This window comes from Maniola jurtina, chromosome 27 (genome assembly GCF_905333055.1).
Source record: "Maniola jurtina chromosome 27, ilManJurt1.1, whole genome shotgun sequence".
NCBI classification, from domain to species: Eukaryota; Metazoa; Arthropoda; class Insecta; order Lepidoptera; family Nymphalidae; genus Maniola; species Maniola jurtina.
The window spans coordinates 548,968-564,812 of NC_060055.1; the positions used below are offsets into that span (position 1 = coordinate 548,968).

Genomic DNA, 15,845 nt, shown 5'->3' on the forward strand with positions numbered 1-15,845 from the left:
TTACGCCAGGGAGGTCGTCAAAAGATGAAAGATGATGATGATGATGATAAAAGTTTTTTTTTTTCAGGTGAAAGATTGCGCCAGGATCTGAAGAAGAAGGAACTGATACCGGCGTCGAAGCTGGTGCTTCTAGAACAGAAGTTTGACGAGGCGAGGGAAGCGGGACTTCTGCTGCCCTCTGGTAAGTTTTTATTGTATTTATTAAACCCCGACCCAAAAAGAGGGGTGTTATAAGTTTGACGTGTATATCTATCTGTCTGTGGCATTGTAGCTCCTAAACTAAAAAACCGATTTTAATTTAGTTTTTTTTGTTTGAAAGGTGGCTTGATCGAGAGTGTTCTTAGCTATAATCTAAGAAAATCGGTTCAGCCGTTTGAAAGTTATCAGCTCTTTTCTAATTTTCTTGTAGAAAAGAAGGTTAACTAACTAGATTAGGTTCATAATATTATGTCAATTGACAAATGTCAAACTGTCAAGATGGACGTTGCCTAGATACATAATTACTTTGGAGCTCCTAAACTAATGAACCGATTTCAATTTAGTTTTTTTTGTTTGAAAGCTTCGTAGACGCGGAATAGCTATAATCTAAGAAAATCGGTTCAGCCGTTTGAAAGTTATCAGCTCTTATCTAGTTACTGTAATCTTCACTTGTCAGGGGTGTTATAAATTTTTAATTTACACTTGTTATTACTATCGGTTATCCGGTGTGTGTTACTACGATGCAAAAACCGGTCAAGTGCGAGTCAGACTCGCGCACCGAGGGTTCCGTACTCGGGGTGCTTTTTCCACATTTTGCATAACGGTTTTATTGTGTACTTAAAAGTACTTAAAAATATAAAATCCAGTGACTCCAAACGGTTTTTGAAATGACCGATTCAATTGAGAAAGGAAGAGGTTGTTTTTGAAGTCGGTTAAAAATACATGGAAGCTTCGCTTCTGTTGAACTTGTATTATTCTTAAATACTTGTTACTATATTCCCAGCTTTGCAAGGCGTGGACGAAGCGGACTTCGTGACCCGCAGCATCAAGAAAACCATGACAATACCCACATCCGCCCGAAGCAGGGACGGAGACAGCTCGGGAGCCTCTACCCCCGGTTAGTATCTCTTTTTATCCCGTTCAGACTGTTTGTAAACTCATTTGCTGCCTCGTAACTCGCAAACTAATCATTAGGTACTAAGCATTTCAATAGGTTTGGCCATCGATTTCCCATACTTATATCATAAATGCGAAAGTGTGTCTGTTTGTCTGTCTGCTACGTTTGCACAGCCCAACCGCTGAACCGATTTTAATGAAATTTGGTACATCCCGGGGAAGGACGTAGGCTACTTTTTATCTCCAATTTTTTTTTGCTTTTGTATCGAGTGGAATGTCAAATGAAAGAGGAGAAAATTCTGAGTTCATGAATATTAAGTGTACTACAATATTAAAATATATCAAGCGACAGAAAAACAATTTTACTATAATATTTCAGTGTTTATTAACACGAACGCAGTTGGGTTTTAGTTTTCAACTTTATCTTTTTTATTATCTCTTAAAAGGTATGAACTAATGAAGATCAAAGTCGCTTTTTCGCTCCAAGTCTTTGTCAGAATCACTCTTAATATTATAAATGAGAATGAATTGTTTCGTTGTTTTGTCCTTCAATCACGTCGCAAAAGACCAACGGATTGACGTGGTTTTTTGGGTATAGTTAAAGACCTGGAGAGTGAAATAGGGTTTACGATGAGTTCCCACGATATCGGCTAGTACATTATAATACTTACTTCTCCTTAGTACTTATTAATTCATATAAAATACTAACGCATCTTAATCTCTTCTCTTCCACCATGTACCTTCATCACGTGGGCATCACCTGGCGGCTTGGTGATAACTGCTAACACTCATCACATCACGATTATCACATTCCTAATTATCACTATCATGATCTAAAATCATATTCTAATGACACTATGAAATTTTTGGTGATGAAATTCTAACGGCATAAAAATCACACATTACTATGTCTATTTTCCAATAAACTCTATTTGCATTCTAATTTGCTGATTTTGATGTAACTCATCATATATTTATAAAAACCAACAATAAATATATGTATTTTAATATTGATATAACTCGCACATAAATAAAAACGTAATATCCGAAAAAAATCATTTAATTATCTTGTTTCATTATAACTATACATTACTACTAACTATACATTATCATTAATTATACTTTGGATTCCTTAAAATATTAACTTTCAAAAACTGTATTGAAATCTGTACCATGATGGGTGATAATTTAAACTATTCGTAATATTAATTACATTTAAATTATTTAACTGTCAATTATTATAAACATAATTTGCAAAAAAACAATAATATACAAAAATAAATCCCCTACTCATATTTTTGACACATCACATAATTTGCAAAAACAAAAATCAATGAAATACTAAAATGAAACCACCAATCATATTTTTACACATTACACAAAACGCACTACTAAAACTCAATATTTTTAAACATACTAAATTCACAATTACTAAAAAACATATTTAAAATCGTATTCAATATGAAAACTCATAAACTTAAAAAAAAAAACAAAACCTTCATTTACATTTTTACACATTACACAAAATACACGTACACTAAACACTACACGCACTTGCGTACGTACATGCGTATTGTACGCACAGCGTGCGAACCAAAGCGAACAGTCGCCGGACTGTACAGCATGCCCTCTGCTTCGAGAAAACCTCCTCCACCGGCCAAACTCACTGGTTCATCTGTTGGTAAGTGGTTGTATATCTTAAGAGAGTTTATTATAAAAACGTACACAATTACCAATTAATACAGGTATTTTTTTATTCAGCTACTAGTTAGCCCTCGATTGCAATCTCACTTGGTGGTAAGTGATGATGTAGTCCAAGATGGAAGTGGGCTAACCTGGAAGGTACCTTCCAGTCGAGTGAATAAGCATCCTCTAGGCAAGCGCGCTCCATCTTAGGCTGCATCATCACTTGCTAGCAGGTCTGATTGCAGCCATGCGCTAGTCTTTGCTAAGTAAACTTAGCGAAAATTGCTAAGTTTACTTAGCTTAGGCATTGAAGTTTATTTTTACCTGACTGCAAAAGGAAGGGTTATGATTTTATCAATCTATGTATGTATGTATCCAGATTCTGTGTGTTCCACCGTAGTGCCTAAACTACTGGGCCGATTTCGATGAATGAGGTGTCAATTGATTCATTGTAAAGGTCCGGGTGACATAGGTTATATTTTATATGAAAAAAATTGACTTAACGGATGTTACATGAAAGAAAGTGGAGGTCTCCAAAATTTTTATCCTATTGTATCGGGTGGGGTATCAAATGAAAGAGAAAAAAATTCTGAGCTCGTGGATATAAATATACAACAACATTAAAATATACCAAGCAACAGAAAAACAATTTTACTCTAATATTTCAGCATTTATTAAGACGATCGCAGTTGGGTTTTAGTTTTCAACTTTATCATATTATTATTTCTAGTATTGACATTATGAAAAAAGCTTCGCTTCAAAAACAATTTGGGTGTTGGTGGTGTAAGTAAACCTTGTGTTCCAGTGTCAAGCAGCGCGAGTGCGGGTCCGGGCGAGGCAGGCGCGGTGTCCAGTGAGGCCTTCGAAGCGGCCTTCCTAGCCACCGCGCCGGCGGCTATCTATGGCGCCAGGGGGCTGGACGACTTGTGCAGGCACTCTGCTGCTGTGCTGGGGGACAAGAGCGCTGACTGGGAGAAACGAATCGACGCGGTAAGTCAAAGCTTCCTTTTTCTACAACCGCACCGCACGCCACCGCAAGCATTATTTATTAATTTGACCCTCACCACCTGGGTGCCTGGTGCACATCGACCGCCCGTTATGCCAGATCCTTTTTCACACGCACATGCAAACTGTGGAATCAACTCCCATCGGCGGTGTTCCCACAGGATTACAACATGGAGTTATTCAATGCTGGGGGACAAAGGGGCTGACTGGGAGAAATGAATCGACGCGGTAAGTCAAATTGATAAAAAAGACGCGCTCGCTGCGCTCGTATTGCTAATCTAGAATCGCTTGATGGAACTACGCGACCCGCCCATATTGTAGTTTAAGAGAAACTATTTCACTATATATTGCTTTCGTGTAACTGTAATGAATGCAGCACACGCCACGGAAGCTCTCAGATGGGACGGTTTTTAGGATTCCGTACGAAAGAAAAACGGAACCCTTAAAGGATCACTTTGTTGTCTATCTGTCTGTTCGTCTGTCCGTCCGTCCGTATGTCGTATCTATCAACTAAACCAAATTTTTCTTTGCAGCTGAAAAAAATCCGCTCCCTACTGACCGCCAACGCCCACGTACAATATCCAACGGAATTCGCAGCACACCTCAAAGACTTTTCCGTGCCTTTTCTGGTTGTCATCAAGGATCTAAGGAGCCAGGTGAGAGGAACTTTAATTACTATGGGGCTCTCAGACCAAGGCGCGTTTGGAACCTCCTTTTAGGGTTCCGTACGTCGTGCGAAAAATTTCGGAAACAGTTGAAAAGGTTTAATAATTGTATTTTCAGGTGGTACGCGAAGCTTGTATCACAATAGCGCATATGGCGAAAGTGCTGAAGAACAAATTAGAACAGTTCAGTCTCTACATTCTACAGGAGTTGATCAACCTTATACAGAACGCTGCCAAAGTGAGTAGACGTACCAACAGAACTGACAACACAAAATACACACACACGCCATATACACACACACGCCATATACACACACGCCATATACAGACACGTCATGTATGCAAACGCCATATATGCACACACGCAATATATACACACGCCATATACACATGACACACACAAACACACCTTTTGGCTACCTGCCTTTACACATTAGACTTGGTTTGCTAATTTTTCCAAATCTCATCACGTAACGCCGGCAATGCATCGGTGGTGCCTCTGGTGCTGCAAATGTTATGGGCGGCGGTAATCACTTAACATCAGGTGATGTAACACCTGCTCGGTTGCTCGCTATTTTACTTTTTAACCGACTTCCAAAAAAGGAGGAGATTCTCAATTCGTCTGAATCTTTTTTTTTTTATGTATGTTCCCCGATTACTCAAAGACCCCTGGACCGATTTGGAAATTTTTTTTTTTTGTTTGAAAGGGTATACTGTGCAGGTGGTCCCATATAAATTTGGTGAAGATCTGATGAATATCTTCGGAGATGGAGAACAGAACTCCTCAATGGATAGGAGCAAATAGCTCGCGATCAGTGTAATAGCTTAGTAAACAGTAGGGTTTTAACTGGGCACAGCATATTATAGTACAGTGAGGCCACTAAAAATTGTGAAATAAAAAATTTTCAAAAGAAAAATAAAACCGACTTCAAAACCACAAACACTAAAAAGTAAAAAATAACTTTTGTTTAGCTACACTTGTAATGTGCCTAGGTATGAAGTCGGGCGAGCTTCACTCTTGGATTTCTAATTTTGTTTCAATATGCTCGCTCGACTTCATACCTAGGCACATTACAAGTGTAGCTAAACAAAAGTTATTTTTTACTTTTTAGTGTTTGTGGTTTTGAAGTCGGTTTTATTTTTCTTTTGAATTTTTTTTATTAGAAAACGTATCTGATGATGTATTGAATTTTTCAGGTGATTTCATCCGCGGGTACTGTGTGCGTACGATACATAGTGTTGCACGTGCACGCTCCGCGGTTGATACCCGTACTGGCGACCAACCTGACGACGCACAAGAGCAAGGAGATTAGGGCCACTTTGTGGTGAGTGATCATTGTTATGTGTGTACAAAGTGGTCTGATGCAGTAACTACATATTTTCATTCAAATACTATAAGAATCAGCTAAACTAAAATTCACAAACACTGTGAGTTAATCTCCAATCGACGAATTCGACTATAAAGTATTGGGTTTCAAATTGACGGATTTCACTGTGAAATACTGGTCTCGTATTGTCGTAATTTCAATGTGAAGTATACTGGCTCTTAAATTGACGAATTTCATTGTGATAGGTGAAGTACTGAGTCTCAGATTGGCTAAAATCACTGTCATGGACTGACTTCCAAATTGACGAATTTCACTCTAAAGTACTTTAATTTTTTTGAATGAATGAATTTCAGAGTGAATGTTATGTGAAATAATAAGTGAAAATCAATTAATTTTGCTTATGTTTTACATCGAATTATGTTGTCTATGAGTTCTAAAATTGACCGATGCCCGCGGCTTCGCCCGCGTGGATATAGGTTTTCGAAATCCCGTGGGAACTCTTTGATTTTCCGGAATAAAAAGTTGCCTATGTGTTAATCCAGGATGTTATCTATCTCCATTCCAAATTTCAAATCCGTCTAGTAGTTTTTTCGTGAAAGAGTAACAAACATACACATATACACAAACTTTCGCCTTAGTGTGATAGTGAACTATTTCACTTTGTTCACAGTGAAGTACTAGTCCTACTGCTGGAGAGATGGAGCACCCCCAGTATAGAAAAGCAACAGGCGGCCGTGAGAGACGCGATACGACGCGCCTGCGTGGACGCCGATAGTTCGGCAAGAAATTATGCTAGAAAGTAAGTTTTTCCATTTTAAGTATAGAATGTATTTTTTTTAATTTTTTTTTTATTCACTATAGGCAAGCGCTTGACCACAATCACACCTGATGGAAAGTGATGATGTGGTCTAAGATGGGACGCGTTTACCTAGAAGGTGCCTATTCACTCTTGTTTTAAAGATACCCGGATTGTAATTGGTAGGAAACACAGATCGCGGGAGAGTATTCCAAACCTTAGCCATGCGTATGAGGAATGAAGACGCAAAACGTTTCGTGCGTGTAGATGGAATGTCGACGACATAAGGATGGAAACTCGCCTGACGTCTTGCGGTTCGGTGGTAAAATGGTGTAGGGGGGACAAGATCGAAAAGTTCCTGTGCACTCTCTCCGAAACGGCTATACTCACGTATTTAGTCGATGTAAGCCCAACTAAGTGGCTGGATGAGGAAGGCTGAGGACCGGGTGTGGTGGCGCTCTTTAGGGAAGGCCTATGTCCAGCAGTGGAAGTCCACAGGCTGATGATGATGAAGCCCAACTAGTTTCGAATCCATCCAGGGTTCTTTTTCATAGGGACTCGGCTCGCTTCGCGCCGCGGTTGAAAAAAGCCCAAAAAAAAAGGTTATGATTTTGGCAGTCTATGTATGTATGTCTATGTAGGTTTGTATTATATTTATGTGTTTTCTACCGTAACCCCTAAATTACTAGGCTGATTTTGATGGATGAGGTGTCAATCGATTCGTTTTTATGGTCCGGGTGTGACATACATTTAATACGAAAAAATTACCTGACGGATGTTACATCCAAAAATTCTTTTTTGCTATTGTATCGAGTGGAATATCAAATGAAAGAGAAAAAAATCCGAGTTGATAAATATAAATTAGTATATTAAAATTACTGTTTACTGTTTATAATATAAATATATATTATAAACAGTAATTACTGAATAGGAATACTTAATAAGACTTAGTAAAATAAATTGAATTAAAATGTAATTTTTAACAATATCTATAATAACTTTAGATATACTACTTTATATTATTTTAAAAATGTAATTTAGTTTTTGTAATTTTTTGTTTATCTAAAAGCTGTAAGATTAGTTATAATTGTTTAATATGATGTTGTTCATAACGACTAGTATAAATTATATTGTAAAATAACCAAATGTAAAATATGTGTAAAATGAAGAGAGAAAAATAAAAGGCTTATTATTATTATTATATTAAAATGCAGAAAACGACCCAAAAACAATTTTACTATATATATCGGCAGTTCGCGGGTAGTAGTCGAGTTTTAGTGATGTTTTAGTTAAATCGATAATTGCAAATGGTTAGTCAATAATGTTTAGAAATGGTAAATCATTTATTTTATGTTTTTTGTCTTCAGAGCGTTTTTCGCGTACAAACGTCACTTCCCATCGGACGCGGAGCAATTATTTCTAAGGCTGGATTCGGCAGCACAAAAACAGATCGAAAGAGAAAGACTTGGCTCGCTGGACAGTCTACATCACATTGCCACAGGTCAGTTACCAAAACCCTTGACTTCTCCTTTTTAACCCCCGACCCAAAAAGAGGGGTGTTATAAGTTTGACGTGTGTATCTGTGTGTCTGTGGCATCGTAGCTCCTGAATTAATGAACCGATTTTAATTTAGTTTTTTTTTTTGTTTGGAAGGTGGCTTGATAGAGAGTGTTCATAGCTATAACTCAAGAAGATCGGTTCAGCCGTTTGACAGTTATCAGCTCTTTTCTAGTTACTGTAACCTTCACTTGTCGGGGGCGTTATAAATTTTTAATTTACTCTAGTTAGAGTTCAGTATCCAAAGAGTTCCAACAGGATCCTATTACTAAGCCTTCGTTGTGCGCGTGTGGAAATTTAAAAAAATATAAGTGTTATTTCTCGTACGATGGTACGGAACCCCTTCGTATCCGAGTTCGACTCACACTTGACGATGTTTTCAATGCGATCTCTAACTGAAAAATGTTTTATTTACAGAACGAAGGAATATCACAAGTCCCAGAAGTCCTTCTGCAAGCGTTTCAGGTAATTTTACCCTTAAAAATCCCAAATTATTTAAAATCCTTTAAAAATCCAAAACAGGTTTCTTAAGAGACCCCAAATGGGTTGACCCGTTTAGGGTCTCTCAAGAAATCCGTAAGGACCCTTGTTTTACTGGGATAAAAAGTATCCTATGTCTCTCAAGCTGAGATCTATAGAGCGCACTTGGACTTTGCTCAGACTTAAGACACTGTTAAAACGAGACAGTGTTATACCGCTGGCATAAATCTGTCTCGTTCTAGCTGAATATTAGTCTAAGCTAAGTCAAAGTGCGCTCTTTATCTTTTAACCTCAGTCTCCACTTCTTTAGGATGCAACTATTTCTATGACTTCGTCTGTGTTGGTGTTAGCTGGCGGGCGTGCTCTGCCTTTTTGGAGTGTTTTTTTTTTTATGTTAAAACTGACTGGAAAGCGCTCTAAGGGGGTGCCGTGCGTGTGTCGGCGAGCGCCGGCACAGACGGGGTCCATACTTGTATAGTTTCCCTAACTTGTTACAAATAACTACAAATTTGCCATTGGCTAATCTTTGTAAAGCCAGACGTGAGAAAAAAAAAACTATTTCTACGTTAAGAAAAGGTGACAGACTGACTGACACACTTTTGCGTTTATAATATTAATACCTTATATATTATTATTATTATAGATGATAATTTAAAAAAAAATCTAATAAAATAATCTATAGTTGAAAAATGTTTCTCCACTAATTAATATATTTCGTAATGACATACATTATTTTTAATATTAAATTGTCTATTTCACGCTGCCATGGGTGTGGTAATTAAAACTTTATTTTTATACGGTTTGGGTCGATATTCTTGTATAGCATCCACGGAGAACCTAGTCAGTGGTATCAATAGAACGAATTCTTTACGAAGAAGACGCGCCTCGCAAGAGAGACCTCCGATATCACACATACCCGTTGCTATGAGAGGTCTATATTGAGTTTTATATTGGTTTCCCTTCAATTTAGCCATATGAACTTTATGTTTATACATTTTGAGTCGATATTTCTCTAAAGAATCCACGGATACTTTATCCACGGAAAGAAGTTAGTATAACGCTCTCTCTGTTATAATAATCCCGTACAAATGACAAAAATCTCTGGGCCCCGCAACCATTTTGAGACACTAACCAATCACAGACATGTTTCTGGTTTAAAACGTTTATTGTTCCATAAAGAGTTTCCACTTAAGGGGCATGAGACCGGCCTGCCCGCGAAATTCAAATTTAATTTGGTTTCTCGCAATTTGTAAACTAATACGACAACGTAGGCTTATGGTTATTTTATTTGCGACAATGGCAATATCATCCTCACAGGTTTATATAAAAATCTTTACTTGAAAAGGTCCAGTTTAAGAAATAAATTAGAGTAGCGACTACTCTCACGAATTAGTTAAATTTGAATTTCGCGGGCAGGCCGGTCTTAAACGGAACCTTAAACGGAATTTACAGGCTATGTTATAAAAAGTAGGCACTGAGATTTTCATCTCTGTCATTTGTATGGGATTACGTAACAGAGAGAGCGCTAGAGATTCCGGCTCGCACTTGACTGATTTTTCACTGTTTTAATTCGTCCACACAGAGAGGTCCCCGGGCGGCGGCGCGGCGCGATCAGTGTCAGCATTGGACGCGGCGGCCGCACAGAGGGCGCGTGCGAGAGCACTCTACTCACACCTGGCGAGGTCGAAGGTCGCCGCCGGCACCGCCAGCTTGCGTGAGTAACACTTACCTATGCTTTGCTGGCGGTCTCCACTTACAACCACTAGATGGCGCTATACAAACCACATACGAAGGATCAAGCAACTTACAACGGCCACACTAGATGTCGCTGCACGATCGTCAATCGCGCTAACACAGTTTTTTTTTTTTTAATAAAAAATATTGAGAAAACGAGCAGGCGGGCAGTTGAAATTCAGCTGATCGATTGCTAAACGGGCCGACACTCTCATTATTGGCTGAAATCCATTGTTGCAGCAAGAATACCATAATATCAGCCAATCGCGATTTTCGATATTTTTCTCTAAGGAAAATCGCGCGATACTTTGTCGCATGTCGTCCGCAAGTCGCTGTCGTGTATCGCAAAGGCTACCTTAACCTTGGCGGTTGTGTGAGGATATGTAACACCACCATGTTACAAATAATGTAGAGTCCATTTTGGGACCATACAATAAACCAATAAGTCTGTTTATGCCCACTGCTGGACATGGGCCTTTGTGGAAGCGCATCACCACACACGCTACACGTGTCCTCCAAATTATATGTACCTATTCCTTTAACTGTGATTCCAAATAAACGCTTTTTTTTGTATGTCTGTTCTTTATTTTTAACGAGAGATATGGGTAAAAACATCCAAAGCGATCGCTTTATTTTCGTACCTAGACTTGTTAGGAGAGCTAAAATTAAGGCATTTCTCTCATCCTCTTCTCTCTATCTTGCGCTCAATCTCTTCTCGATCTCTTCCTCTTCGTCTCACTCTCTTTCTCTCTTGCTCTTCATTTCTTCCTCTACGTCTTACTCTCTTTCTCCCCCTCATATGCATCACCAATCAAACTCAGTGACATTTTGTAGACATGTCATAGAAACAAATATCTGTATCTTTGATTTTCTAGATGTAAGAAACTTAATCCACGGTTTCGAAGATTTACAAACTAATTTAGATTTAACATAGAAGATTTACAAAGACAAAATGAGGCGATCCGTATTGGTGAGTTTTCACATATCCCACGCTACGTATCCTCGCACATCCCTCGTGGGAAGCCGGCTTTATTGGGCACTGACAATTTTGCAGCTTTTTTCGCACCACCAACTAACGCCTTTATACTTTTGTACACCAGTCAAATAAGAAGAGAAAAGGGTGTATCTGCCGATACATATCCTGTTGGTGGTTAGGTATGATAGTTGAAAAACATTTCGCTTCGTAAATATAGGTGTGTTGCAATACCAAAGTTTTTAACTAGAGAAAGTAAAACAGGAAATTGTGGCTAGGGTTGCCTGCGCGATAATGTTGTCAGCATTATAAAAATAATATAAGTTTTGTAGTCTAGTGTTGCTGTGGCGAAATTAAGGCTATGCCTTTACAAAGGGTCTGAAAGGTACCAACGGGACCCTATTAGCCTCCGTCTGTCTGTCAGCGGGCTGTATCTCATGAACCGTAATTGTTAGAGAGTTGAAATTGGGTTTTGGAAACTATACTAAACATAGGTTTGTCATAAAATGTACAGTAGCCGGCAGAAAATATTGTACATCGACCTTTAGAAAGAGATTTCGGCTTCGTAGAGCGTTGTCCCTGTCACTCATACCTATGTGACGTTTTGTCGGCCTCAACGACAGAGAGGCTCGACGAAACTGCTGTCTCTTTCTAAGATTAACATATTTCCTGCCGGGTACTGTTTAAGTATGTGATCTTTCCATTTATCACAAAAAAATATCCAAAAACCCAATTTTCACGGAATGTGTATTTCTATTGCTGCTAAAACAACAAGTAAAAATTTCAAAATGGCAAAATAAAAAAGTCCATCCATCCATCCATCCATCAGCCTGTAAGCGTCCACTGCTGGACATAGGCCTTTCCAAGAGCGCGCCACCAAACACGGTCCTCCGCCTTCCTCACCCACCCGCTCCCCGCCACCTTCTTCAGGTCATCGGTCCAGCGGGCTGGAGGTCGTCCCACACTGCGCTTACCGGTACGCGGTTTCCACTCCAGAACACGTCTGCCCGAACGGCCGTCGGTTCTGCGACAGACATGGCCTGCCCATTGCCACTTCAGCTTGCTAATCCTTTGAGCTATGTCGGTCGCTTTTGTTCTCCTGCGAATTTCTTCGATCCGAATTTTATCCCTGAGAGTGATACCCAACATAGCTCTCTCAATAGCGCGCTGAGCAACTTTTAGTTTGTGGACGAGGCCAACTGTCACTGTCCACGTTTATAATAAAAAAGTACAAGGTGTTTTATTTCGTACGACGGTACAGAACACTCCGTATGTGACCCCAACTCGCACTTGACTGGTTTTATTGTTTTCGATGTGCAATTTGATAATGTAACAAGTTATGTAGTGAGAGGACTTCGTCTGTGTTGGTGTTAGCTGGCGGGCGTGCTCTGTCTTTTTGGAGTGTTTTTTTTTTTTTTGTTAAAGCTGACTGTAAAGCGCTCTAAGGGGGTGCCGTGCGTGTGTCGGCGAGCGCCGGCACAGACGGGGTCCATACTTGTATAGTTTAACTAACTTGTTACAAATAACTACAAACTTGACATTGGCTAATCTTTGTAAAGCCTGACGAGAGAGAAAAAAAAAGTTGTGTAGTCGATTGGACTGAATTATTACCAATATATTTTTTTCATGCAAACTTGAAGAAGGAGAAGTAGCCCAACAAGGTATATACAGGGATGTTTTTGTATCAAATTGATTTACTAATTTTAACCCCCGACCCAAAAAGAGGGGTGTTATGAGTTTGACGTGTGTATCTGTGTATCTGTGTGTCTGTGTAGTGTGTCTGTGTATCTGTGTATCTGTCTGTGGCATCGTAGCTCCTAAACGAATGAACCGATTTTAATTTAGTTTTTTTTTGTTTGAAAGGTGGATGAGAGTGTTCTTAGCTATAATCCAAGAAAATCGGTTCAGCCGTTTGAAAGTTATCAGCTCTTTTCTAGTTATTACTGTAACCTTCACTTGTCGGGGGTGTTATAAATTTTTAATTTACACTTGTGTTAAATATGTTTATATATTATATTAACTTCTGCTGTCCCGATTTTATTTTTTCGATACAATGAAATGATCCTTACATGAAACTGAGTCGATACGCATACAAAAAAAATTTAGTCAATTTCATTGGTTTTTATGGACAACTCACGCTTGACCAAAAAAATGACTATGTCAAAAAAGAGCCGAAGTTTCTTAAGACAGTTTCCCTGTATTTCCTATGGTTTTGGATTTCCCCATACTGTCTCAGTTAAAAAAACACTATAGTAGTTCAGAGGTCCCATTTTTAAAAACCTAAACCCACGCGGACGAAGTAGTATAATTTATAACTCATTATGAGCCTCCATAGCTCAACGCTTGAGGAGCGGACTGAATTCTGAAAGGTCGGCGGTTCAAACCCCACCCGTTGCACTATTGTCGTACCCACTCCTGGCACAAGCTTTACGCTTAATTGGAGGGGAAAGGGGAATTTTAGTCACGATAAGCATGGCTAATATATTTTTTTTTAACCCCCGACCCAAAAAGAGGGGTGTTATAAGTTTGACGTGTGTATCTGTATATCTGTCTGTGGCATCGTAGCTCCTAAACTAATGAACCGATTTTAATTTAGTTTTTTTTTTTGTTTGAAAGGGGGCTGCTTGATCGAGAGTGTTCTTAGCCATAATCCAAGAAAATTGGTTCAGCCGTTTGAAAGTTCTCATTTTTTTTCTAGTTACTGTAACCTTCACTATTTGTTTGTCTTATAAATTTTTAATTTACACTTGTAACATGTTGGAACATGTTTCAGCTCGCGCCAAGAGGTCTCCAGTGAGCGCGGCCGTGCCTCCCAGTCCAGAAAGGATCGTGGGCCGATCCCGGTCGCGTCCTGGAGTGAGCCAATCACAGCGTGAGTTACTATTTATTCAAATACAAGTTAGCCCTTTACTACAGTCTCATCTGGTGGTAAGTGATGATGCAGTATAAGCACCGGAACCTTCTCGGTAGGAACGGCATTCCGAACCAGTGGTACGAGTAGATGCTTTTGACGATTCAAAAGTACTTGTAAAACTCTAATTGAATATTTTGAACTAACGGATGCCCGCGGCTTCGCCCGCGTGGATTTCGATTTTTTTGAAACCCGTAGAAACTTTTGGATTTTCCGGGATAAAAAGTGGCCTATGTCCTTCCCCGGGATGTATCAAAAGTCTGTACCAAATTTCATTAAAATCGGTTCAGCGGTTGGGCCGTGAAAACGTAGCAGACAGACAGACACACTTTCGCATTTATAATATTATATAGTAAGTATGGATTTTGAACGTGTCACTTGGCGGTACGGTTTTGCCAGTAGGGCGGTAACTAGCCACGGCCGAAGCCTCCTACCAGATTTTATATTACCCACTCATTTTCAAAAATAGTATTCCGCATGCATTTAATTATACTACAACCGTACGTAAAGGTTCCACGCATTGGTTTTTTTTATATTTTCTAAAAAAAGTATTTCTTTAACAGCGACCTCAAGATCCTCGTCACCATCATCACGAAGCGGCCCAGTGTCCCTCACCAGTGCGAGACGGAGACCTTCTGGCATCCCAAGATCTCTGGCCGGCTCCAGGGAGACCAGTCCCACCAGGTATACAGCATATTAGAGCGAAGAACAGACAATGCTAAGAGAAAAAAGACATCTGTAGCGAAACTAAGGTCACGTTCGACCTTAGCGTAGCCTAGCGTAGCCTAGCAGTGACCTTGGTGTAGCTGAATGAAGGGACGATGGAGCAAGTCAAACTCAAAATCATACACCTCAAAAACGTACACCTTTTGACAGTCAGAGTTGTTAGATTTGTAAGATGTTATAATAATTAATTACCTACGTAATTTTAAAACTAAAGATACGAGGGTTCCAAATGCGCCCGGGTCTGAGAAGAGCCCACAACAAACTCAGCCGGGTATAAGTCTTCGGATATTTTGATCCAAACGTCGTCATTGGCTTAGCGGTCCCCCGACGGTTCTTTTCTTCGAGTGCTCCGACTAGCTCTAATACCTCATTTATTTATTTTAGTAATAATGCTGATTTGTTACAGGACCGGTCGGTCAAGTAGCGTGGCGGGGGGAGTGCGACGCCGCGAGTCAATGGACCGCCCACAGAGGGCGCCCGCGGCAACTCTTAGACTGCTGCAGCAGTCCAGAGATGCGGAGGCTGCATTGAGGGTACGATAGATCTATGTCTTCCGGATATGTTGTGAAAATAGGGACCCCCCACAAGGTTCCATTTTGGGACCTTTTTTGTTCCTCATTTACATTAATGACCTCCCTTACCTTCGCTAAGTAGGAGGGAATCGCACAAGGTTTTTTAGGACCTATTCTGTTCCTCATTTACATGAATGACCTCTCTTACCTCGCTAAGTAGGTTGGAATTGCACCTACTTAGCCAGGTTAAAGGTTCAATTTTAGGGACTTTTTTTGTTCCTCATTTACAATAATGAACGGGGTTTGAACCGGCGACCTTTCGGATTTCAGACCGCTCTTTTAACCGTTGAGCTATCGAGGTTATAAATTTATTGTGT

General features: G+C 39.6%; 1 protein-coding gene across 3 annotated transcripts in view; it reads left to right on the forward strand.

Annotated features, from left to right (window-relative positions):
• LOC123879154 (CLIP-associating protein) overlaps positions 1 to 15,845 on the forward strand; it is a 44,631-nt gene that overhangs the window by 13,974 nt on the left and 14,812 nt on the right. For 2 of the 3 annotated variants that reach the window (XM_045926727.1, XM_045926726.1), the window contains exons 7-20: positions 68 to 181; positions 983 to 1,096; positions 2,681 to 2,776; positions 3,587 to 3,771; positions 4,320 to 4,442; positions 4,570 to 4,689; positions 5,649 to 5,776; positions 6,450 to 6,578; positions 7,943 to 8,076; positions 8,550 to 8,597; positions 10,195 to 10,326; positions 14,093 to 14,191; positions 14,794 to 14,914; positions 15,363 to 15,489. In XM_045926727.1, the coding sequence (XP_045782683.1) occupies positions 68 to 181; positions 983 to 1,096; positions 2,681 to 2,776; positions 3,587 to 3,771; positions 4,320 to 4,442; positions 4,570 to 4,689; positions 5,649 to 5,776; positions 6,450 to 6,578; positions 7,943 to 8,076; positions 8,550 to 8,597; positions 10,195 to 10,326; positions 14,093 to 14,191; positions 14,794 to 14,914; positions 15,363 to 15,489 (1,670 nt within the window). The remainder of the gene's footprint in view (positions 1 to 67; positions 182 to 982; positions 1,097 to 2,680; positions 2,777 to 3,586; positions 3,772 to 4,319; positions 4,443 to 4,569; positions 4,690 to 5,648; positions 5,777 to 6,449; positions 6,579 to 7,942; positions 8,077 to 8,549; positions 8,598 to 10,194; positions 10,327 to 14,092; positions 14,192 to 14,793; positions 14,915 to 15,362; positions 15,490 to 15,845) is intronic. The other variant, XM_045926728.1, reaches the window with a different exon arrangement.